Here is a 24,553-nt window from a genome sequence, read left to right as displayed (position 1 = left end):
TCCTACAAGTCATATGATTACAGTATATAAAATGACATGGCTCAGTAAACTTCGTACAATCTGTAAAAAATATAACATGGTAAACGCTGTAAAAAATAAAATAAATAAATGGTGGAACTGATGTTTTCTCTTTCCCATTCTCCTACAAAGTAAAAGTAACATGTATACAACACACTGCACAGTATCTACCCGAGAAGCAGGGCCATTATTAATATGGCTATAATACACTCACATGCTATGTTCATAGAAGTTATGACTTTAGGAATGTGAAGGTGAAAAAAAAACACAGCCTCTGTAGCTTTGAAGCCTAAACTAGGCCACATCCTTATGGGATTAAAGGGGTTGTCTCATTGAAGACAACCCCATTGAGATTGGTGCTGTCCGGAAAACAGCAGATTTTACAAGGACAACCCAAGACCACAAGACGGTAAAGATTTATTTTACAAGTTTTCATTGTAACACAATAGGGGGCACGGTTATCAATGCTGTCAAACTTTGCATCTTAAACCATGAATCCCAATGAATCCCTCGTACGGCCCTTTCTAAATATGGAGTGCTTCTTGAAGCCCCAAAATTCTGACTCAAATACCATTTGACTAAAAGTGTTATGCTTCACCGTGAGACAAATATTTGGTGCAAAACATGTAGACAAAATACGTAACTTGCAGGGTGTAAGGAACAAATATTTGGCGCACGCATCAAAAAACCCTACAATTTTGGGTGGACACAAACTATCTCACACTTACTGAGGAGACAAATATGTGATGCAGGATAAGAATTTATGGTGCACAAAGCAAATTGTACGTTTAGAAGTTTACACCATTTTAAAATCGGTCTACTTTGCATAATAAAATCTGCGCCATATTTGTTATTTTCTGTTTCATATATGTGTCGTAAACCACAACCATTCTGGTGCATGTTTTTTCAAAAGTGTCTAGCCCGTCGTATCTTCATGGTGCATACGGTTCATAGATATGTTGTAATGCTGTGTAACATAAGTATAGCTGGAGAAGTGTCGGACCTCTATTGATAAATATTCCCCATTGTTCACATCACTTTATACATGGAATCCAGCTGACAAACTCATTCTTGTGGGGCTGAGCTTTGTGGTCCTGTATACCCTGCTATTATAGGGTTAAATGACGAAAAGCATAGATCCCATAGAAGTAAAAAGATTATAAAGCCATGCTACCATACAATACTGTACACTTACCTTCCTTAGTTACAACAGTCCACATTTCATCAGGGTGGCTTTTATTGGCAGTGTACATGATCAGATACTGCACAATTATACCATTTGATTCCAGCGGGGGGCGCCAGTGCACCTGAATGGAAAACTGTGACAGCGGCTGCAGCACCAGGTCTGTGGGAGCCGTGGATGGTCCTTAAGTAAATGTCACAAGTTAGAGGAAGAGGCATAAAAGGTGGCAGCGATTTCAGAAATGATATCTTAATGCCAGACACATGGCGAAACTGTGGAGGAATCGATGCAATAAAGCAAAACTACTAACAAAGAGATTCTACACCTGTTTGTCAGAAGTTTTGGTGTATTACATCTATTGACATGAACTGATTATGGTCAGAATACTAAAAATAGAGTTGGATAATACATTTTAGCCAAAATCACGTCATAATGAAAAAACAATCTTAGCAGCCCATAATACAATACTGGCCCACAATATACAGCCCCCTATGGATTTATCTATGAACATGCTCAGTGCAGTACTGACATATGGAGGATCACTGCATAAGATCTTAGCTCTTACTATGCTACCTACAATATACTTAAAGGGGTCATATACACTGCATTAAAGTATTTTTTACTTACTTATTCTTAGGATTGGAAGACCAGCTGGGATCTGACATTCAGGACTACCATTGATCAGTGGTCTAAAGCGACTGAACGGCGCTTCCACTTCATAGGCCATGTAATGTCACATTCAATGGTCACATGGCCTGTGAGTAGCTCAGCCCCATTCAAGTGAATGTGGCTATGCTGTAATACCAAGCACAGCCACTGTATAATGTATAGCACTGTGCTTGATTTTCGTTCAATGCTCACCCAGATGCTATGTACTTGTCAAACAGCCGATCAGCAGGGGTCCAACACCTGGGATAAGTAATCAATCTACCAGGAAAACTCTTTAATGTCAACCAAACCTGCCTGGTTGTAGCATAATTCCTCTATAATGTGTATAGGGGAAAAGGTCTTACAACTTTCCCCCAACAGCTGATGCTGGGGAAAGAAGAGCTGGGCTGTTGGATTTTGCATGCCTGGTTCTCAGTAAGGGACATGCTCCTCTACGGCAATGTAGACTCGGCCATGTGTTAGCAGAATGAGCTATCTGAAGTGTCTGGCCACCTTTATATTGATCAGAATCCCTTTATATTCAGAATAGCATATACAAAGGGTTGGTTATATATGTCACTTACAGTGGACTGTGAACATAATGTACATAAATATTGGTAAGTGACAAGAAAGCCTTGTATCCCACCGCTGACCAAGTACTGTATCTTACTCACTATCTGGAAGGGTCATCTTTTCCACAATGTTACTGTAAGGCCCATCCACTCCGGATCCACTGGACTGAACTGCAAACTCATATCTGGTGTATGGTTTCAATCCAGTGATGAGAATCTCTTCTAAAACACTGAAAAGACAGTATACAGGGTACATGCACATCTCCAGGGCCTGGCGAGCATAGAGAACGTAACAGGGAACATAAAAAGATCCTGGTTACCTGTTATGGTAGGTGAACGTTGACGCGTTTTTAGCTCCCCAAGGTCCACATCGAATGGTGTATTTCACAATTTTGCTAGTGATTATGGGTTTCCTCCATCTCACCAGCATTGATGTAGAGCTGTTTGGCGTCACTTGAATGTGGCTGGGTGGCAAAGGTGGGATCTTCTGGTCTATGAGATCTTCAGAATAAAGTGGAAGACATACTGTTAGAATTCATTAAGCCTGGCATTTATGCCAGTTTTAATAAAGCCTACAAGCCTAAGAAGTGTCTGAATTACTAAGAAGATCTAACGTCTTAATAATTCAGGTGGACTCCCGTGTGCCAGAATTAAAATCTACACTAGTCTGGAACTTAAGGTGTAACTTATGTCAGCTTTCTAGCATGAGTTATAGTAAATCTGTCATGATAAGGAGTCCCTGCAATGGCCCTCCTTGTTTTCCGCCCATTTTTGCAACAACAAGGTACTGCATCTTTGGTGAAAGAAAGGGCCATGGGCCAATGAAGTGCCACATTTACAGCCATCTACACTACGCCAGCTTTCTCTTAGCAAATTCCTTCTGTCCTACAAAGTAATTGCTTATAGTTATTTTGATCTACCAATAATACAGCTATTGTACTACTACATGGAGCAAATAAGGTCTGATGTCTCATTATAAACGGTCAACGGCTGTGAATCTTACCTGAGGAAGTGGCTGCTGGCTACTGTATCCGGGAAGAGGATGAATGGATTGGTAGAAGTGCCACAAATGTCTGAGATTGGAATATCTCTTTAAGGCTATTACAATTGTCGCATTCAAGTCATGCAACTGCCTTATCCTTAAAGGTATATTCTGGTTGTAGCAAATAAATTATATTTTTTATTTAATGCAATGATGTCCAATGTCCAGACGTACTAAAAATACTTTATTAATTCTTTACATGTTTTAAGACCTTTGCTAAATGCTACTGAATAGGAACTGTACAAGCAAAGCTATGGAATACAGTGACAGATATAATGATCCTTACCTGGTGGTGCAGCCGGGATCTGTCTGGTTCTTCCCTCCCACATGACTGTCTGGATTTCCTGCTTCTTATTAAATGCCACCAGCTTGACTTGGTATAGTTGTCCAGGTGCTGACAGAGGAAAAAGATAGTTAGAAAATATAGACATAACATTGAGCATATGCCATAACAGATGGGGGTCTAAACTCTAAGACTATTGTATACACTTGAAATAAATGGCGGTCAAATGTTCATTCGACTGAGAGCAATTGTTTCTAAGCCCCTATATACATGTCCGCTCAGCTCAGAGGAATATGGATGTGTTCTCAATGGGATGAGGGTAATAAACCACTGCCAGGGACCTCTGAGGGACACGTTGAAACTAAAAAGTCTGACTTTTTTAGACTAGGATGAGTTCAAGGCAACATGTCACCAGGAAATTACATTTTTTTTTTTTTTAAACAGGTTTTATATTTAAACATATTTTTAAAGAATTTTGGTTTTTAAAAATTTTCGACTTTGTCCTCTAAGCCATATAACATGCTGAGACTTCTTGTTTTCTGCAGACTTCTTTACAGCAGCCCTCAGTTTATCTATTCCCTCTTCTATGCAGTGACCTCCACCCAAGTCACAGAGCATGCCTTGAAAACTCTCACAGTGAAAAGGGTCTGCCCCAGACTATTGTGTCTATGGCCCGCCCCAGACTATTGTGTCTATGGCCCATGGTCCGTCTATAGGTAACAGGAAGTCACAGATTGTTTTTGGCTTAGTGGCATAAATTGGAATTGCAAGACCTTTTGGAATTTATTATTTTTAAATATATAGATATTAATTTTGAAAATTAAAAACATCACAAAAATGTTTAATAAATATGTTTAACATAAAAATGTGATTTAAACAATATATAATTTCCTTTAAGGCTGGTCTTACACGACCGTAGTTTTGCACCGCAAATGGTCCGCAATTGCGGGTTCAAAATTGCGGACCATTTACGGTCCCATAATTTTCTATGAGGCCTCTTACACGATCGTAGATTTTGTCAGTGGTGTGGCGTGCCGCATCCGTGGTCCGGACAGTATACTGCATATCCGTAATGGCCGTGCTTTTACGGCACGGCACGGCACGGAAGGTCCAATAGAAGTCTATGGGCGCATACATCAGTGTATATCCGCAATTGCAGATATCAACATGTGTGTTTTGTGGTGTGTTTTGTTTTTTGCGGATCCGAATAATACTGAAACACAAGGAACATTGCAGATGCACTTTGCGGATGTCTGCGGAATTAATTTTTAAAGTGAAATTTGTGTTGCGGATCCGCAAATTGCGGACCGCAAAAACCACTACGGTCGTGTAAGACCAGCCTAACTCCTCTAACTAAGACTAAGCTCACATCGGTCCATTGTTCTGATGGGTCACAGGATCAGAACAACAGACTGAAAACTGATATAAGACTAGCTGCCAGTTGCTCCTGAATTGTAATAAATGGCACACAAGCATGCATGCACCTGAGACTCTAAGACTCTGTGCCATAATGGAAATGTAAACCAGAGAGGAACTGGCACAGGTTTTCTGTCTGCCGTGAGTTATAATAAATATATGCGGCTGGTGGATCCCTGCCCTGATCCATCTTCTACCTCACTACACTCATATTCACAGAAAGTGGTGAGCACGATGTGCAGAACAGGGCATGTGGTGCAACTTTGGTGCAAGAAAGGGCCTTGTGCCAGAGATGCGACATATCATCACCTATCTATGACAGAAAACTGTCTGTCATCATTCACTGTAATGTAAAAAACAAGATGCTTTCTTCCATCCTGTGTGTTTATTCTACAGATTGAAAATAAAACCCTGAACAATTTTATATCCTTCAAAAATAACTACAAACAAGACGGAAGAAAGCTCCCATCTTGTTTTTAACATTACAGTAAATGATGACGGTTGCAGACAGTACATGCTTGGTCTGTATCCACCATTGTGGCAGTTTTTCAGTATGATGGATCAGAACAACAGACTTAGCATAATGTGAACATTAGTGTGTACAATGAATGGAAACTATAGGTTTGGCTCTACCTTTCGAATGTTGGAGTTCTAGATACTGGCCATTACATAATATTTACTGGTCTCTGGCAGTGAACTTACTCAGATGAGTTAGGTCATATTGTTTCCTTTTCTTCTTTAGCTTTATCGGCCCCACATCCCAGTCATTCTGTTCTTGCCGGGAACAGGAAATACTGTGATTCAATATAGGACACACCATGCGGTAATAGAGTCTATACCCAGTGACCTGGAAATCAGCGTGAGGCAGCTGCCAGCTTACAAGGAGCGAGTCTGTATGGGCAATGACTTGCAACTGGATTGGTGACTGGTCCACTATAAGGAGAAGAATTGAGAACTTGTAAAGATGGTTAGAAATAAACTGTGAGGATGATAGGAGAATATTAAAAAAACAACAATACCATAAAAAGGGGCACAGAAAAAAAAACTGAACAATAGTTTATCAGTTACGCACCTTGTGTCATATTGACTCTGTCCAAAGTTCGGTGCAGAACCCAGTTTGAAGGGATGCCATAGCCAGCGGTTGTGGCAGCAGAGATCCGGACTTTATATAAAGTATTAGGTTGTAATGAGGACAGTGTGAACTGGGTCTCATTTCCACCAACTTCCAGTACATTGGCCACACCTAAAATGTCAGACATGCAATGAGATTTGGAGCTCAAAGTTTTCGGCCAAGGCCCTACTGAGCGAGCCACATTAGCAAAAAATATTTTGGAAAAGACAGCATCAACTTTTTTTCCACAGCTTCTTCCACAGAAATTCTGCTGAGTTTTCATCTGTAGACTTTCTTCCCCTATTATACCTATATGGAAAACACCAGCATTTCTGTAGGTAGAATTTTCCGCTGCTGATTTTTTTCTGCATTGTGTGGATGGGATTAGTCAAAATTCCATCCACTTTGCACATAATATAAAACGCAGGATTTTTGTGTTTGCAATGTGGGGCCCCGACCTTAAAGGGGTTTTGTGGCCCCAAGCATGTATTTCATACTGATTACCTATCCACAAGTTAGGTTATCAGTATGTGAAACGTCAGGGTCCGACACAAGGCCCCCGTAGGGTATGTTCACACAGAGTTTCTTGGCACTGGATTTTGACACAGAAACCACCTCAAAACGGCCCCCAGCTCGCTTCTTTTTTTCCGCTAGCTAGTAGCGGAAAAAAGAAGTGAGATGACCTATTTTGCCCCGGATTCCGTGGCTAACTCCGCCGCGGTGTGAGACTCCCTCCAGATTAGGCCCATATATTTTGGCCTAATCCGAAGTTGAATGCCGCAATGGGATGTGCAGTATGTTCACACGCGGAATCCATTTTCCAGTGTGTGAACATATCCTTATAGAGATCAGCTTTGGGGTGCTTGGAACTTCTAGTGGACAGGTAGCACATGCAGCGCCGCTCATATTCAAGAAAAATGAGGGAAGCAGCAAACAACTTACATACTGATAAGCCAACCTGTGGAGAGGTCATCCGTATGAAAATACTATTTGAGGTTGGAAAACTGTGCTATGGTACATATGGTATGCTACATCTCATAGAACTCCACCCAAGGGTGAAACATCATAGACACCTCTTAAAATAAGGGGCTGTCACGTTTCTAGTGAGCAGACAAGTTTTGACACAGAAAAACATGTTAAAACCTGTTGCTCAACAAAATGGAGGTCAAACTTTTCATTTCATTTTACCTCCATGATTTCATAATCCGTTCCATTTAATGGACAGAAAAGCACGTCATACTACTCTTTTTCATCCGTCTACATGTACAATAGATGGAAATGTATACTCTCATCAGACCCTAGAGTGGAGGCCCAGGGGAGGTGAGTGAAAACAGCCAGCTATTTCTCACCTCTTATAAACATCTGGCGGTTTCTTGGCGTCTTCTTCTGGCCATTTCCAGCTCCTGAATGATTGGATGATATCACACGCCACCGGGTCATTGCTAAATCTTTGAACCAGCATTTCACCATGACCAGATGAGCCACAAAAGGCCAGAAGAAGATGTCAGGGAATTGCTGGACACCCAGGAGAGGTGCGATAAGGTGAGTGTAGATGTTTGTTAATTCCATTCACCTCCCCTGGGCCTCCAGTTATTATACGCCAGGGTCCGAGGGGATATCAGAGTATAATAATAGCACTTTCAGAAAAGAACCAGAGGAACGAACCTCATGATTATTCAATTAAATGAATCTATTGAGGTTCTCCATCTCTACATACCAGTATTTGTGGCCTTGTTCATCCAGACGGATCAGTTTTTAATGTAAGAACAGATACATATTTGTATGTTTTTACTATTACATCGCTGAACTAATCTGCTGAACGAGCAGCAGAAATGTGATGTGAACAGCTCCTAAAACATTGGTGAAATCCTGGAGCTATAAACGCCTATTTCCCAAACTATACAGGATCAAGACCCCTTTAATTCGCTAAGGGACACCTTAACCCTTAGGATATTCTGTTACAGATTTTCAGTAACTAAAATGGAAAGTGTTGTCATTTTTTTAAATTTATTAAAACCAAACAGAAAATATTTCACTTTTTTCTCACTTTTATTTTTCTAGATTTTGTATTCTATTTTCTGAACATGTTTATGGGGCTGTCATCTTTCCTGAGCTTCTCCTCTGCCTTGTGAACAGCATTTAGTGATATACTTTACAGTATAGTTATGGTCATAGTCAGCAATTGCTTGTAGCCGACTTACTGAGGTCTGTGGGAGATTTTTACAGACATGCTCTGTGCAGAGAGAGAAGTAGATAATCATCTGTTGTCAATAGAGGATGCAATGAGCGGGTTAGTGGTGTTATCTATACAGGTGCTATCTTCTATTGTAATCCTGTCTGTGATGTAAATGACGTAACTGCAATTACAGAATTGCTTAATGGCCAGAGTTTAAATTGTAGAATATATAAAAATATCATCAAACATTCTTACAAAATATCTTTAACATCACACTTGGCTAAAAATAGATAATTTTCTGGTGACATAGGAATCTCTGGGCAGTGGCAAAGGGATTTAGATGCACTATAGATCACTAAGCCACTACACTCCAGAGATGGTTGTGGTCTAAGATAGTTGTCTAGCATATCGTCAAGGTGTAAAAACATCCATGTTTATTGAGATCTGTTAAAAATATGAAATGAGCGTGTCCAAGGATCACATCTCTGATACCCTTCCAACCTAGATGTAGACTAGTCAATCTATGAAGAACTGATGCACACATACATTTAGGAAGCATACCATCTCTCTGGGTGTAGTATTCAATGCGATACTTTGTAATCTGGCCATTGCGCATTTCAGGCAGTAGGGGGAGCCATTTCACATGAAGATCCTCTGGAGCATCACTATTCAGGGCCAGCATGGGAGCAGCTCCTGGAACTACAGTAATAAAGAGAGATTCATAAAATTTAGAACATTTATTCCCCTACTGACCTACATTTAGTAATTTAGTATTCATATGCATATGTCCTTATGTCATACACTTTTACAGGAAGGCTAGGTTCACATCTGAGTTGGAGAATCCACCATAGAATCTGCCAAAAATCAGCAGAGAGAAAAGTCCCCCATTATTTTAGTGTAAAAACAGTGGAAACTTGATGGACACCCAGTGTACCCCATTATGGTCTATGGGGTCTGCAACTGTCTGTGGCTAACTGCTGTTTTAGTTTTGAATGACAGAGAGTGCAGTGCAAGTGTGAATTTAGCCTAAGACAAGGGCACTACATTTCAGTATTTTAGTTTTGTATAACCAAACGTAACCACTATATAATTTTCTAAGGCAGGGTTCACACTACAGTTGAATTCCGTTATGAAGGTGTCCTTTAAAAAAAAACAAAAAAAAACGGACACCTATCATAACAGACATTAACTGATGTTAATGTGCCCGTTCTTTTACTGATCCATCTAATGGATCAAATAAAAAAAACGGACACACTAGCATCAGTTAGGGAGCGTTCACACTACCGTCATTGTCCGACAGGTAGTGTCCGCTGCTAATGTCCGTTCAAAATCCTGCACGGACATTAGCAGCGGACACTAGCGGACACTAGCTGTGTCCGTGACATTTTTCATTCATTTAAATGGAGATCGGGTGCGTTCTTTTACACTCTGTGCCTGTCCTTAATGTTCGTTCGTAAAGATGTCCGACTTTTCAAGCGGACAGAAAAAACCTACATGTCGGGTTTTGCTGTCCGCTTGAAAAATCGGACATCTTTAAGAACGGACACTTAAAGACAGGCACGGAGTGCAAAACAACGCACCCGATGTCCATTTAAATGAATGAAAAATGTCACGGACACAGCTAGTGTCCGCTCCTAATGTCCATGCAAGATTTTGAACGGACATTAGCAGCGGACACTACCTATCGGACACAGACGGTAGTGTGAACGCTCCCTTTCTGTCAATTAGTGTCTGTTTTTTTATACTGTCCGTTTTTTTGTTTTGTTTCTGCTTTCTGAGCATGTGCAGAAAAAACGGACACAAAATAGCAGACAGTAACTGATGGCTATCCGTTACTGTCCGTTATAAGTCCGTTTCCCATAGACTTCAATGTTAAAAAAAAACAAAACAACAGACACTTGCTGTCTGTCAAGAATGTAGAATTTTTGCATGTAGAATTTTTTGCCCGCTGGAAAAAAACGGACTTCTGACGGACTGGGTGAAAAGGATATAAACGGACACAAGATAAAATCCCATTGAAGTGAATGGAAATTTTAAACGGATGGTTCAGATAGTGTCCGTTGCTAAAATCTTGTAATGGACAATAGCTACGGACACTGCTGACGGTCATCAATGGTAGTGTGAACGTCCCCTAATGTAATTTCTATTTTTGTCTTGTGTCAGAGAACACTGTATATATGTGTATGATGAAATTACCGATTAAAGAGAGTCTGTCACCAGAAGCCATGATATTAACCCAGCCCTGATAGGCTAATAGATAGGCAAGGGTAACCTGAATTAGAGGGTGTTTCCCCCATGTGAATTGCTGCCTCCATCATGAGATATCACTGGTTTTGTCAATATGCAAATTAGCTCTTTGGAGCAATGAGGGCGTTAGTGTTGCTCCAAAGAGGCAAGCTTCCCATCTCTCTGTGCTGCCCTCAGCCTCCCCATACTTCTTCTCTTTGGCAAGGCCAGGCAGTGTAAGCCTAATCTCCCCTGGACCTGAATTCTGACGCACTCACCACTGCTGATGTTCTCAGTGCATGTGCAGAACTGCTATGATGCTTACCAGGTTCGAGTCACATGTATTGCATATGCGCCATGAACATGAGCAGCATCATCCAGGTGAGATTGGGTATACACTGCTTGGGGCCGGCACAAATCGCTCGGAGGCTTACGTCTTTGGAGCAATGGTAGCGCACTCATTTTCATGTTGACAAAAGTACCGATACCTTGCTAAGAAAGACACCGGTTCACAAGGGGAAAACACTATTTAATTCAGGTGGTTACCTATCTGTCTGCGGAGATGGGTTGATGTGCTGGGCTCTGGTGACAGACTCTCTTTGCATCATGATATGTCTATTAGTTTACCTGCATGCTAATGTATTATGACTCAACCTCCAAGTGGTAAGACGTTGCAATATATCACATACAGGTGAGTATTCTGTGTGAACCTACTGTACTGAAGCTTCCATGACTCTGATTTTCATACGGACACATGCAGATTTTTTTTTAATATTAGATTCTGCATGAATTGAACAGAATTATAATATACTTTATTACAGAGATAGTTTTCCCTAAAAATTATATTATATTCAGAATTCCAGATGACCAACATATACAAAAACTATTAGATACTGAGCATTTGTTTTATTATTGTAAACTCCTAATCCATTGAAGGCTGAGGCCCCATGTTGCGGAAACACTGTATTTTTTGTTGCAGATTTTGCTGCAGTTTTTTGATAAAAGTCAGGAGTGGCTTGAAAAGGAATGTAAGGTATAAAAGAAGCTCTTAGACATTTCCCTTCTGTTAAACCCATCCCTGACTTTGGCTCAAAAAAACGCAGCAAAATTTGCAACAAGTAAGGGTGTATTCACACTACGTAAACGGCAGCTTATTCTGAACGTAAAACACGTTCAGAATAAGCGGCGTATAAAGCAGTTCCATTCATCTCTATGGGAGCTGGCATACGAGTGCTCCCCATAGAAATGAATGGGCTGCTTTTTTCACTACGAGCAGTCCCATTGAAGTGAATGGAAAGTGCTCGCGTGTACGGCAAGCTCTGCTCATGCTCGCCGGCACTTCCCATTCACTTCAATGGTTCTGCTCGTAGTGAAAAAAGCAGCCCATTCATTTCTATGGGGAGCGCTCGTATGCCGGCTCCCATAGAAATGAATGGAACTGCTTTATACGCCGCTGATTCTGAACGTGTTTTACGTTCAGAATAAGCTGCCGTTTACGTAGTGTGAACTCACCCTTATGTTGCATTTCTGAAACGTGGGGCCTTAGCCTACAAGTGTTACATGGATAAAAAATGAAATGTGTTCCTCATTTCTACAACTATTCTGAGGTTGTCCTCATATATTAATAAGGCTTGTCTGTGTTAACCAGTAAATGTCTGCATACCATCATCCGATGTCTGCACCACAAGAGAATCTGAAGCACGGCTGGCTCCTTGCTGGGAATATGCCACAATGTAGATGGTGTAACTGGTGCCAGGCTCCAGGTATCTCACTGTGAACTCGGTGGTGTTGTTATTAACAGCAAACTGATACTCTTCATTATTAGAACCTGGAAAGTAGAAATAGGTGGTTACTATGCAAGATGTGCATGTCGCTATGTTATCTGTAGCTTACAATTCTAATAACACGTACCACCCGTCTTGGCATAATGGAGAGAGTAGCCTACAACACTTTCCCAGTTGCTCTCTGGTCTCTCCCATGCCACAGTTATTGACTTGCTGGTTACAGACTGGGATTTCAAAGCTTGTGGTGGACCAGGTAGACCTTCTTGAACTGTAACATGAAGTTTTGCAATAGCGCAGATGCTTCCCAAAATATTTTCTGCCACACACTGGTAATACCCAGCATCCTCCAGAGCAACCTGTGTGATGACCAGGCTGCCTCTTGGCTGTATCCTGACTCTGCCATTGGAGGGAAGCACCTCTCCATTTTTTAACCAAGTGATGGTGGGTTCTGGATCACCTTCAGCTCTGCAAACAAAACGAGCAGTCCCTGCTCGTGCCCTGGTAATGGTCTCTGGGGGTTGAGTTATAACTGGAGGCACTGAAAACAGGACATGCAAATGAAAGAGAAAAAATATTAGATATCAAAAGTACTTAATAGAAAAGTGTATCACAGTCCAGAGGATGTTCTTACTGTGATATCTTACCCCTCGTTCACATCTGCATTGGTATTCTGTCCAGGGGAGTCCGCATGGGGACCCCTCCCTGAACGGAATACTAAACGCAATTGCAAGCGCCGTGCAGTAAAAGCATATAGACCCCATAGACTATAATGGGGTCCATGTGCTTGCCGCACGCTGCCCACATGAATCATGCGTGCAGGAAAGTAGATTGTGAACTACTTTCCTGTCCGCATGATCCTTGCAGAGATCTGGAGGCATGCACACAGACCCCATAATAGTCTATGGGGTCCGTGTGCTTTTACACTGTAACAGTGAATGGGATTAAAGCCAGACTTGAATAACTCCACCAAAACAAAGAGACACCCATCCAGAGACTGATTTGGGTTTATTGCTCCTTTGGGCCCATGCAAACAGAGTTAACGCGAGCGCATTTTAGTGTATAATACACGTGTATAGAATACACGTTTAAAAATAAGACTCCCATTGACTTCAATGAAATTTTTTACATGTGTAAAAAACGTGTCAAAATACACGCCAAAAAACGCGACACGTTTTTTACATGTGTAAAAAATTTCATTAAAGTCAATAGGAGTCTTATTTTTACACGTGTATTCTATACACATGTATTATACAGTAAAATGCACTCGCGTTAACTCCGTGTGCACAGGCCCTTAGTGCGAAGTAGAGTACTAGTTGAATGGGTGAAAGGTCATAGATGTCCATTACAAAGAGGTACTGTGTAGAGATGAGTGAACACTGTTCGGATCAGCTGTTCCGAACAGCACACTCCCATAGAAATGAATGGAAGCAGCTGGCACGTACACTTTGCTGGCAGCCGGTCGCTTAACCCCTCGCGTGCCGGCTACGTCCATTCATTTCTATGGGAGCGTGCTGTTCGGAATGGCTGTTCCAAACAGTGTTCGCTCATCTCTAGACGGTGTACTCTAAAGGGGTACACCTTCTGACCCTCACAATAAACTAATTACATTAGTAGAAGCACATACTTAGGCATATTATAGTCCCCCAGTGGCACCCCCGCTTATTATTTGAACCCCACCTCTAGGTGGACAGGTGATAAATGTCCATTGTGGGGCATCCCCTTTAGCAATGCTACCTCTATACTGAAGGGTAGATGTATGAGACCAGGAGTATCACTAAGTAAATGGTCAGTACTCAGTTATGCTCTCAGTGTCTAAGCATCCATTTGGTAACAGGCTGGTGTTTTATGATATGTCTGGAAGTTGCATTTTCTCATTACCAAGGACGTGGAGATGGGCTGAAACGGTGGCAAAGTGCTGAGTTTGCGGTTTTGTAGCTCGGCACACATAAACTCCAGCATGATGGGCCTGAACCTGCTGAATCAGAAGACTGGTCTCTCCCAATAGGATATCAAAGGAGATCGGTTTTCCATCTGTACAATATACAGCAAATAAGTTACTCTTCATATGAACATGTGATGTGCTTCAACATAACAGTACAGAATAAATATATCAATATGTTTATGGGTGAGGTTTGCCTCTAAGTGACAGTACAAAAAGCCCAACGATGAATCCAGCAAACACCTTCTTAGTATAAAACTTAGCCTTTAATGTATAACATCCGAGATAAAACAAACATCGATACTGGTATATCAGGATTTGTCCATGATGGCAGATGGAAAAAATAAGCGTCTGGCTGATGCGTTTCAGAGCACTACAATGGCTCCTTACTCATAAGTTTTATACTAAGAAGGTGTTTGCTGGATTCATCGTTGGGCTTTTTGTACTTTTTTTGTAACTCAAATTTTTATTGAAAATTTTTTACAATAAGAAAAGAAAAAACAAGTACAAGGTACAGGGCGAACACCCGCCCTGCGAACAGGAAAAGCACACAGTGCAACACAAAATGGGCTTTTTGTACTTACCTCAAGCTGAGAGGCTGGTTTCCGAGCAATCACATGAAGCCTGGAGGATCACAACATGGGATATTTCAAAGTGGACATTGCATCTGATTACTAACCGGGGATACGTGAGTGAGCTGACACAATTGTATATATTTTTTTCTCTAAGTGACAGTAAACCTAAGCTACAATAAGAGCATAGGTTAAAATGAACATTAATATGTTCATTTATAACCTAAACAAAGGAAAGAAGGTCTCCTAGTTGGATAGAACAATCCTGTAGAGATACAATAAACCAAGATCATAGCCGTAATGTTGTATCATAATATGACAATGTGCCACGTGCCTACTTTCATTATGTGTATATATATATATATATGTGGCTGTTTACGTGAAAAGGGCCCAGATCGTCGATACTAATTATAGAGAAAATAGTCCAAAACATATTTGGGTAAAAAAAAAATCACAATTTTGTTTTATGCAAAAATTTTATTTAAAAATATGTCAATTGTGCTTTCAATAAAATTTTTTTTGCTGTTTCGGACAATGTTACACCATAACCGTTACAATGATACCAAGAACTCCATATCGACAATGTGGGCCCTTTTCACATAAACAGCCACATATATATATATATATACACACACACACACACACACACACACGTGTGTGTGTGTATGTGTGTGTAGTGTGAGATTAGCTCTTTGTTGGGGATCACTTTTATTGGTGGTCAAAGGGCGCTATGTGTGTGTGCATCTGCAAATCACACCACACAGGTTTAGGCTGGCCGCCAGGTTTATTTAATAGGTTGCGACCAACCAAAAATAACATAATCACAAAATAAATCCGTGCCTGTCTAGCACTGTACATCAGGCTTCCCTGTCTGACAACTGGAGAGCTTCTCTCTGCCAGCACAACAAAACCACACTTTAGCAACTTCTCCCACAGTCTTTCTGTGTCCCCAGGCAAAGAGCTCCTTCTGGCTTCTCCTTCTTCTAAGAAATACACATTTGTTGCTTAATTGCACCCATCCGAAATTAAAGACCCGGCATGTACTATTGGAGCGGGTTCTCTTTTTCAACTCCAGCAACCAAATCCTTGTTCCTGTTCCAGACCAACACTTAGGAGACCATTTATTCTGTGGCCAAAAACATCTTCTATGTATTGTAAGTGGAAGAGCCCACACATTCAGCAGTGCCCATGTCACAATGGGTAAAAAGGTATCACTTAACGTTTTTATATTACAATTCATCTTTTATTTATGTATATGTCAGAATTGTGAAACTTTTTCAAATGCAGTGAAAGGATTAAAAATCATGTCTTACTTCTGTCTAAAAGATCAATGCATACCTTGTCGAGACCAGGAAATGACCGGTGTCACATTCCCTTCTGCTATACACTCCATTACAGCACTCTGGCCCACTGCCACAGTCAGGTTCTGTGGCGCTCTCACTATTGTAAGCTCATCTGGTAATGGTTTCCAATCTAGAAAAGGCGATACACAAGAAATAACTGGAAAAACTACTCCGCAAAAATCTTCTGGCCTATTAGCGAGGTGCTTAATGTAATAGCAGTGCAGGTAATCTTTTCATTGTTGGCGTTATCTTGGAGAGCGTTATGTACTCATAAGGAGTCTTATAGGCTTATTTGCAAACTTCCGTGCTTGTAACTAAACACACTGAAATGAATTCCACTTATATAAGAATATATATATACTAGCTTTTACCCGCGACTTCGTCTGCGGTGATTGGAGAATTGGGCGGACAAAGACGTGTGAAACTGTAAAAGTGCTTTAAAAAGTTTGGTGGGCTAGCAAATGTGATGTGATGTGTTGTATTGTGTATGTCGTAATACAGATAATGTGATGTGTTGTATTGTGTATGTCGTGATACAGACAATGTGATGTGTTGTATTGTGTATGTCGTGATACAGACAATGTGATGTGTTGTATTGTGTATGTCGTGATACAGACAATGTGATGTGTTGTATTGTGTCAGACAATGTGATGTGTTGTATTGTGTCAGACAATGTGATGTGTTGTATTGTGTATGTCGTGATACAGACAATGTGATGTGTTGTATTGTGTCAGACAATGTGATGTGTTGTATTGTGTCAGACAATGTGATGTGTTGTATTGTGTATGTCGTGATACAGACAATGTGATGTGTTATATAGTGGAAAGCTATATGTAAATGTGAGTGAGTAGAGTGAGGGCTATTCCTGAGGTGACAGTAAGGAGTGTGCAGGCAGGTTGAGGCAGGAAATGCCAGGCAGTGTGTGTGAGTCTATAGCTGGGGCTAGGAGTCCTGCTTTTGTGAGTCTCCTGCTAGGAAGCCATGTTGTTTAGTGGCACCAAAAGTAGCCTGTGACTCAATCCTAAGGGAAAACTATGTTTGTGGAAAATTGCACGCAAATCCGTCCAGGCGTTTTAGCGTGATTGAGGAACAAACATCCAAACTCACAAACATCCAAACATCCAAACACACAAACTTTCACACTTATAATATTAGTAGGATATAGGCTGCCAGGTCATCTGACCACACAATGAGGAAGAGTGGAACTGGTTGGACAACCCCTTTAAGTCCAGAAAAAATATTTAGGGACTGTCCAGGATTTCAAGAAATTTACCTATGGCTAAGGCCCCATATTGCAGAAAAGTCGCTTTTTACGTTGCTGATTTTGCTGCGGTTGTGTGAGCCAAACCTAAGAGTGGCTACAAAAGGAATGGGAAATATAAAGGAAACTCTTAGGGGGAGTTCACACGGAGTTACGTGCCGCGAGATTTGGCACGTAGACGCCGCGGGACCCTTTGCGTGCCGTACACGCTCCCATTGAGTTCAATGGGAGCAGGGATCGTATGCGCCGCGCTAGTTTGCGGCCGTGAATAAATGCACGGCCGCAAACTAGCGCGGCGCATACGATCCCCGCTTCCATTGAACTCAATGGGAGCGTGTACGGCACGCAAAGGGTCCCGCGGCGTCTACGTGCCAAATCTCGCGGCACGTAACTCCGTGTGAACTCCCCCTTAGGCTCCTTTCCCATTGAGTAATGCGCCACTCATTTAGACACGTAAACACGTGTCAGAGCGAGGTGCTTCAAAACAGATCCCATTGATTTCAATGGGTGCCGGCTTACGCACGCTACACATTGAAATCAATGGGAGGCTTTATAACCCATTGATTTCAATGGGTAGCGCGCGTTACCCGACACCCATTGAAGTCAATTGAAGCGCCTCACTCTGACACGTGTTTACATGTCTAAATGAGCAGCGCGTTACTCCGTGAGAACGGAGCCATATACTACTCCCTTCTGCTCAATCCACTGTTGGCTTTGGCTTAAAAAATGTGGTAATATCTGCAAAAAAGTAGTTTTTTTGCAACATGGGGTCTTAGTCTATGAGAACTGAGAGGTATAAATAAAAAAAAATTCAAAATGACTATTATTTACCATATAAAGTCCCACTGCTCCAGTAGCCTCTTACCATTGAGGCCTGTGATTGGCTACAGTGGTCATGTACATGATGTATGTGATGTCATCGCTGAAGGACCACTGGTACAGTAAAGGCTAATTTTTTTTTATTATTTAGCAATTCTTGCTTGTAGGCACTTTTCCTAAAATCCCAGACAATCCCTTTAAGGCTTTAACAATGAATTCCCCGAGATATTTAAAGCTATAAACAATGTTGAACAGAATATATATATATATATATATATATATATATATATATATATATATATATAGCACAGTAGGCCTGAAATTACCTTTTTTCACAGAGAGTTGAGCTTCATTGCTATATCTAATACTCAGCGAGTTGGCGGCCACACAGCGATATAACCCCTCATCTTCCTGCTGCACCCCAATGATCTGGAGGATACCAGAAGGAAGGACGACGATCCTGAAGCATAATACAAAATATGTGACAGTCAGAGAAGAGGTCTCCTGAAACAGCAATTCCTCCATTAGTGAAGCCCACCACTTTCATAGTTTACTTTTGCCTCTTACTATAGCATTGTTGTCATTTCTTGGCTCATTTAACTTCATTCATAGGATCTACAGATAGAGACTGCAACATCAGAACATTTTGGAAGATGCCACGCTTCCAGTAACTTTCCTGGCTACGCAACCAATAAGAAACGGTGCCAACCTACAAGTCATTGCTCCAGAAATACAATGTATCATCAGTACAAATGAACACTGTGCCATCCTTCCAGGAATGCATTACGACAACCACCAGTAATATACGGTGCCAGTCTTCCAATAGTAATCTATGCCATCCAACCAGTAATATATCACACAACTCTTCCAGTAATGTACACCACAATCCCTCCAGTAAAACACACTGATCAATCCCTCCATCAAACGATACCTTCACCTAGAAAGTTCATTACATAGTCCCACAGATTATTTTATTCTTTAGCACCTTGTGATACTTATATTAGGGACTGGTGGTATGTAATGCTTAGATGGTGCTAGAGTGCCCAAGTCCTTGTCATATACTGTATAAGTAACAAAAACACTAACAGCCATATTCTTGGTAATATGCAACTCCGATTAATGTCTGAATGACAGGTATTGGACTTCTGCTAGCTATGAAGGAAAAGGACATAATACCGGTAGAAAACTAAGCATAATACACACTACATACCGCTAAAAATACACACTGCATAGACCAGACCGATCAGTATTATGTACTACTAGCTGCTACCCGCGACTTCGTCTGCGGTGATTGTAGAAGTGTGTAAATCGAGTCGAGGGTGAAATTTTACGATAGGGTTTAAGCGGCGTTAACGCCGTGTACACGCGACCATAAATGCGCACCGTAAATAGCGCGTCACAAACGCTCCCGTAACGCGGCACTCGGCGTAAAAATAAGCACCAAATGAGCACCACGTTACGCCGTGTGAATGGACCCGGACACGTGTATTTGTAGACGTGTATTTTCAGCAAATACATGGGCATTTAGTGGGTGTGAAGAAGAGCAGGGGGTGCGCTGAATAATGCAATGCATTACAATAGTAATGTATTGCAATGCATTGCCTAATAGTGTGAGTGTATGCAGGCGTAATGTTTAGTTTAGTTTAGTTAGTAGAGTGGGGGATTTCGGAGGCGGGGATAGGTAATGTGTGTGTTTTACAGTATTGTTCTTTTGTTTTTTTATTTTTTATTTTAATGCTAATGAGGTTTGCAGGCTGCATCCAGCAGCTAGCAAAACAATACCGTTGTACACCAGCAGGGGGTGTTCTGAACAATGCAATGCATTGCAATCCTAACGTATTGCTATGTATTGCATAATCGTGCCAGTGCTATTGCAGGCTATGTAGCATAGCCTGCAGCAGCCTGGATACACTGAGCTGTGTGGGAGGCGTGGGAGAGCTAGCGGCTGCTATAGGAATCTTCGTGGCGGCAGCCTAGCCTAGTGTAGGCGGCGGAGATGAGCAGGAGGGACAGCAGCGAGGGCGCAGCGAGGGACAGACGGGAGCCGCGGGACAGGTAAGAGAAGGCGGCGGAGGACGCAAAGTTGGCAGGAACCGGAGACATGACGGGGGTAGCGCAGTGTATGCGTGATTGTGTAAGGGAAGGGCTATGGCGTACGTGAACTTACCAGTGTCAAGCTGGTGGATGGATCGTGCAGAGGAAACAGCAGGGAGGTGATAGCGGCGTCGGGTACTGTTGCGGGCTGGAGGCAGGATTTCGTGTGCTGCGGCCTAAGGTGGAGGCGCAAAATGGTGGTGTGCTAGTAACACGTTGTTTATGTGTGCAAAGTGCGCATGCTCCTGTGAAGCTAGTGGAGTAGTGTGGTGGGCGGTGGCGCGGATCCTCCCAGCGGTGGGGTCAGCAAACATGGCTGGTCCGGAGAGTGACAGAGGTAGGCTCCTGCAGGATGGTGAAGGTGAGGGTGAAAGTGGGAAAGTATATGTGAATGTGAGCGTGTGGGGTTAGGGGCTAGACTGTAGAGGGTAATGTGAAGTTTAGGGGCTTGCTATGGTCCAAAGTGTGTGAGATTGCAGAGATGGTGATGTCAGTTTGTTTTTTGTGGGGTTCGTGTGGAAAACGTATGTGGGTTATTGTGTTCAAAAGTAGCCTATTGCGCAATTGTGTGTATTAACTATGTTTGTGGAAAATTTCAGCCAAATCGGTAGTGTGGGTTTTGCGTGATTGACCGCCAAACATCCAAAGTCACAAACCCACAAACTCACAAACATTTCACATTTATAATATTAATAGGATACAGTCCTTTCATTAATATACAGTACACTGCAGTCTTATAAGTAAGGCACGCTGCATGCCCCTCCCGATAATACACATTGTACAACAGTCCTAGTACAGCATAGTCCTTAGGGCTCAACAGTCCTAGTACAGCATAGTCCTTAGGGCTCAATCACATAACAGGGTTCATCAGCTGTATGCTAGTCATTGTATTAGCACATGTCCCATACACTGTAATGGATATATTCACACAGCCGTTGTTTTAACAGTCCATGTGAAAGATATGCAAAAAAAAAAAAAATAGAACCTGTCATTTCTCTGGCCAAGTCCACAGATCCCTCAGTAGACTCAAGTCTATGAGGAATCTATGAAATCTTTTTCAGAGTGCAGTGCTCTATTGTGTGAAGGTAGTCTCTCTCTCTCTCTCTCTCTCTCTGAAATGATTTCTCAGGAATGGTGGGAGCTACGGAAAAAAAAAATTCAATTGTGGAAGAATCAGTGGTGCAAACAATGCAATAGACGGAGTTCATGAAGGAGGTGAAAGGTCCTCTTTAAAATATAACATCCTTAGGGTTGGTTCACACTAGCGCTTGTATTCCGTCCGCAAGGAGTCCGCATGGAGACCCCCCCGAACAGAATGCCAACGCTAATGCAAGCGCTGTGCAGTTAAGCACACGGAGCCCATAGACTATAATGGGCTCCGTGTGCTTGCCGTGCACTGCCCGCACAATTCATTCGTGCAGGCAGTGCGCGGCAAGCACACGGAGCCCATTATAGTCTATGGGCTCCATGCGTATGTGTACGGCTAGCTCAAATCATTCTGAGCCGTACACGCGGGCACTTCCCATTCACTTCAATGGGAGTGCTCGTAGTGAAAAAAGCAGCCCATTCATTTCTATGGGGAGCGCTCGTATGCCGGCTCCCATAGAAATGAATGGGAACTGCTTTATACGCCACTGATTCTGAACGTGTTTTACGTTCAGAATAAGCTGGCGTATACTCAGTGTGAACTCACCCTAATACAGCAATATGAAACACACTGCACAGAGGCATAACTTCAAGCTCCTAGGCCCAAGTGCAAGATCTATAATGGGGTCTCCACTTACCATGTGCTATCTACAATGTTGTAGACTAGAGAGTCCTTTATAACCCAGGGCCCCTCTGCACCACCAACAGCTACACCCCTGACACTGCAAAATACAGTAATATATAGTGCAATGCACAGTTCTCTCCATAATATACACTGCACAGTTCTCTCTATAATATTTATAGAGTATTATACACTTCACAGTCTGTCCACTATCACACACATTAAATACCATCCTGCACTACAAACAGTAATGTACTTGTAATAAACGCTCACAAGCCCTAGTAGTAACACACAATGCACTGTCCTGCACACATGTAACAAACACTTTCCCTACCACACTTTCTGTGCTTACAATTATATAAACTATACAAGTGTCACAACTATGCACTGCACATCTCTTAGCAGTATTATACAAGGCACAGACTTTCCAATGAATAATGCTACACAACCCTGTATGCTTTACACACTGCACAATTCCTCTACTAAAGCACATCCAGAAATACTAAGTGCACCGTCCTTCATCTTCATACATGGCATTACCCCCAAGTGTTACTCTGGCCTATACATCCTAAAGGATATACTCCCAGGACTATGCTCCATTATGCTGTCAGCAGTATACTGAATTAACCTTCCAGCCTTTCAGGATTACAATGCACTATTCTGCCAATGTTACACAATGCAGAGACCTTCCAGTATAAGATGCTGCATTATTATTACAGCATTATATACAGTAGGTTCCTGCAGTACAATACACCATAGCAGGCTTCCTGTGATACAATAATGGAGATTTATCACAGAAAATGGTACAATGCTGTTATTTGTGCTCTGGCATTGAAGAGAGTTTGAGCTGCAAAGGATCTATCAACACTATCCAATACACAATAATGGAGCAGATTTATTAAAATGCCAAACGGTCTTAGTTTCCCAAAGCAACCAATCACAGCACAGCTTTCATTGTTCAGGAGCACAATACAAAATGAAAGCTGTGCTGTGATATGTTGCTATGGGAAACTACTACAGTTTTGATTTGAATGGGAGCGTGGATCGTAAACGCTGTGTTATTTTTGTCTAAATGGAGATCTACGTCAGCTAGGAACTGGCATAGGTTTCCATTATAACTCATGGCAGAATATTGGCGTGAGTTATAATGAATATTTGGGTTAAGTCGTCCCCATTTGAGTGTTTGGTATAGAATCTCACCTCTATTGATGTGAATAGAGTCCAACTGCAATACCGCACACAACCTGTGTACAGGCATGGCAATGTTTTTGGAAGAAAGGAGCCATTTTTTTAATTCTTTCCATCCCCCTTTAAAAACAATTAATCTGAAGATTCATGATTACTTACCGGTTACTAGATGGCAGAGGAATCTGGTCTTTCTGCCATGCGATCTGTGGTGTTGGAGACCCGTTGATGCCACACTCAAGTCTTGCCAGACTGTTCTCTAATACGGTCTGAGGGTCAGGATGCAAATGAAAAGGGGGCAGCCCTTCACAGATACAGAATAATACAATGAGATGTAGGTATCACAGCCTGTGAGAGTTACAGATACACTAACCATCTTATATGGATCATGTATTTAAAGGGAGTCTGTCACCAGAACCCAACATATCAACCTAGTCCTGTAGATAGACAGGGTAGCATCACCTGAATCAAATAGCGTTTTTCTCTCCGTTGGCCACATATAACCATTTTTGTCAATATGCAAATGAGATCCTTGGAGCTATGAAGGATGTGCCGCTTATCTCTTTGATGCAATGGCAACGCCCTCATTGCGCCAAAGAACTCAACAAAGGTAATATCTTGGCAAGGGGGAATTCACTGACTTACAAGGGGGAAACACTGTGTGATTCAGGTGACCCTAACTTATCTACCCGTGGGGCTGGATTGATATGCTGGGTTCTGTAGTCCACATAGCATTATAACTAAGACCTGTGAGACACATAACTGGATAACTAGCCAAATGTGTCATTAAGAAAAGGAAATATGGCAGCCACGTATGGCTGACTGGAATTTTTAACAACATGACTCAAGATAATAGCTCAAGGACTTCCATCTACTTGTAGATTTTTTCATTTTAGTGGAAGTCTTCCTAAAAGATCATTGCTATGTAGGGTATATAATGATTTATTGATTTATGAGGAGCAAAGAAATCCCAGAACTAAGAAATCTAATAAATATTACATGCGATTTCTATATTCCTCTGCTCATTCCAACAAGTCAAAGAGAATGACGCCATTAGGATATCTGATATGAAAACAATCCAATATTTAGCACTGTTAATATGTACCAATATAG

General features: G+C 41.7%; 1 protein-coding gene across 1 annotated transcript in view; it reads right to left on the bottom strand.

The window, feature by feature from the left end:
• The window catches only part of IGDCC4 (immunoglobulin superfamily DCC subclass member 4), a 78,977-nt gene that overhangs the window by 5,766 nt on the left and 48,658 nt on the right, over positions 1 to 24,553 (bottom strand). Inside the window, exons 3-15 of the mRNA XM_075273134.1 lie at positions 23,603 to 23,744; positions 18,720 to 18,853; positions 16,309 to 16,443; positions 14,338 to 14,490; positions 12,587 to 12,997; positions 12,339 to 12,503; positions 9,011 to 9,148; positions 6,235 to 6,405; positions 5,865 to 6,095; positions 3,750 to 3,857; positions 2,742 to 2,922; positions 2,524 to 2,651; positions 1,214 to 1,384 (exon numbers count right to left, since the gene is read on the bottom strand). Coding sequence (XP_075129235.1) covers positions 1,214 to 1,384; positions 2,524 to 2,651; positions 2,742 to 2,922; positions 3,750 to 3,857; positions 5,865 to 6,095; positions 6,235 to 6,405; positions 9,011 to 9,148; positions 12,339 to 12,503; positions 12,587 to 12,997; positions 14,338 to 14,490; positions 16,309 to 16,443; positions 18,720 to 18,853; positions 23,603 to 23,744 — 2,268 coding nt within the window. The remainder of the gene's footprint in view (positions 1 to 1,213; positions 1,385 to 2,523; positions 2,652 to 2,741; positions 2,923 to 3,749; positions 3,858 to 5,864; positions 6,096 to 6,234; positions 6,406 to 9,010; positions 9,149 to 12,338; positions 12,504 to 12,586; positions 12,998 to 14,337; positions 14,491 to 16,308; positions 16,444 to 18,719; positions 18,854 to 23,602; positions 23,745 to 24,553) is intronic.

Source organism: Leptodactylus fuscus, chromosome 5 (genome assembly GCF_031893055.1).
Source record: "Leptodactylus fuscus isolate aLepFus1 chromosome 5, aLepFus1.hap2, whole genome shotgun sequence".
Classification (NCBI taxonomy): domain Eukaryota; kingdom Metazoa; phylum Chordata; class Amphibia; order Anura; family Leptodactylidae; genus Leptodactylus; species Leptodactylus fuscus.
The sequence above is the reverse complement of the archived record's forward strand: the minus strand, read 5'-3'. Positions and strand labels throughout refer to the sequence as shown.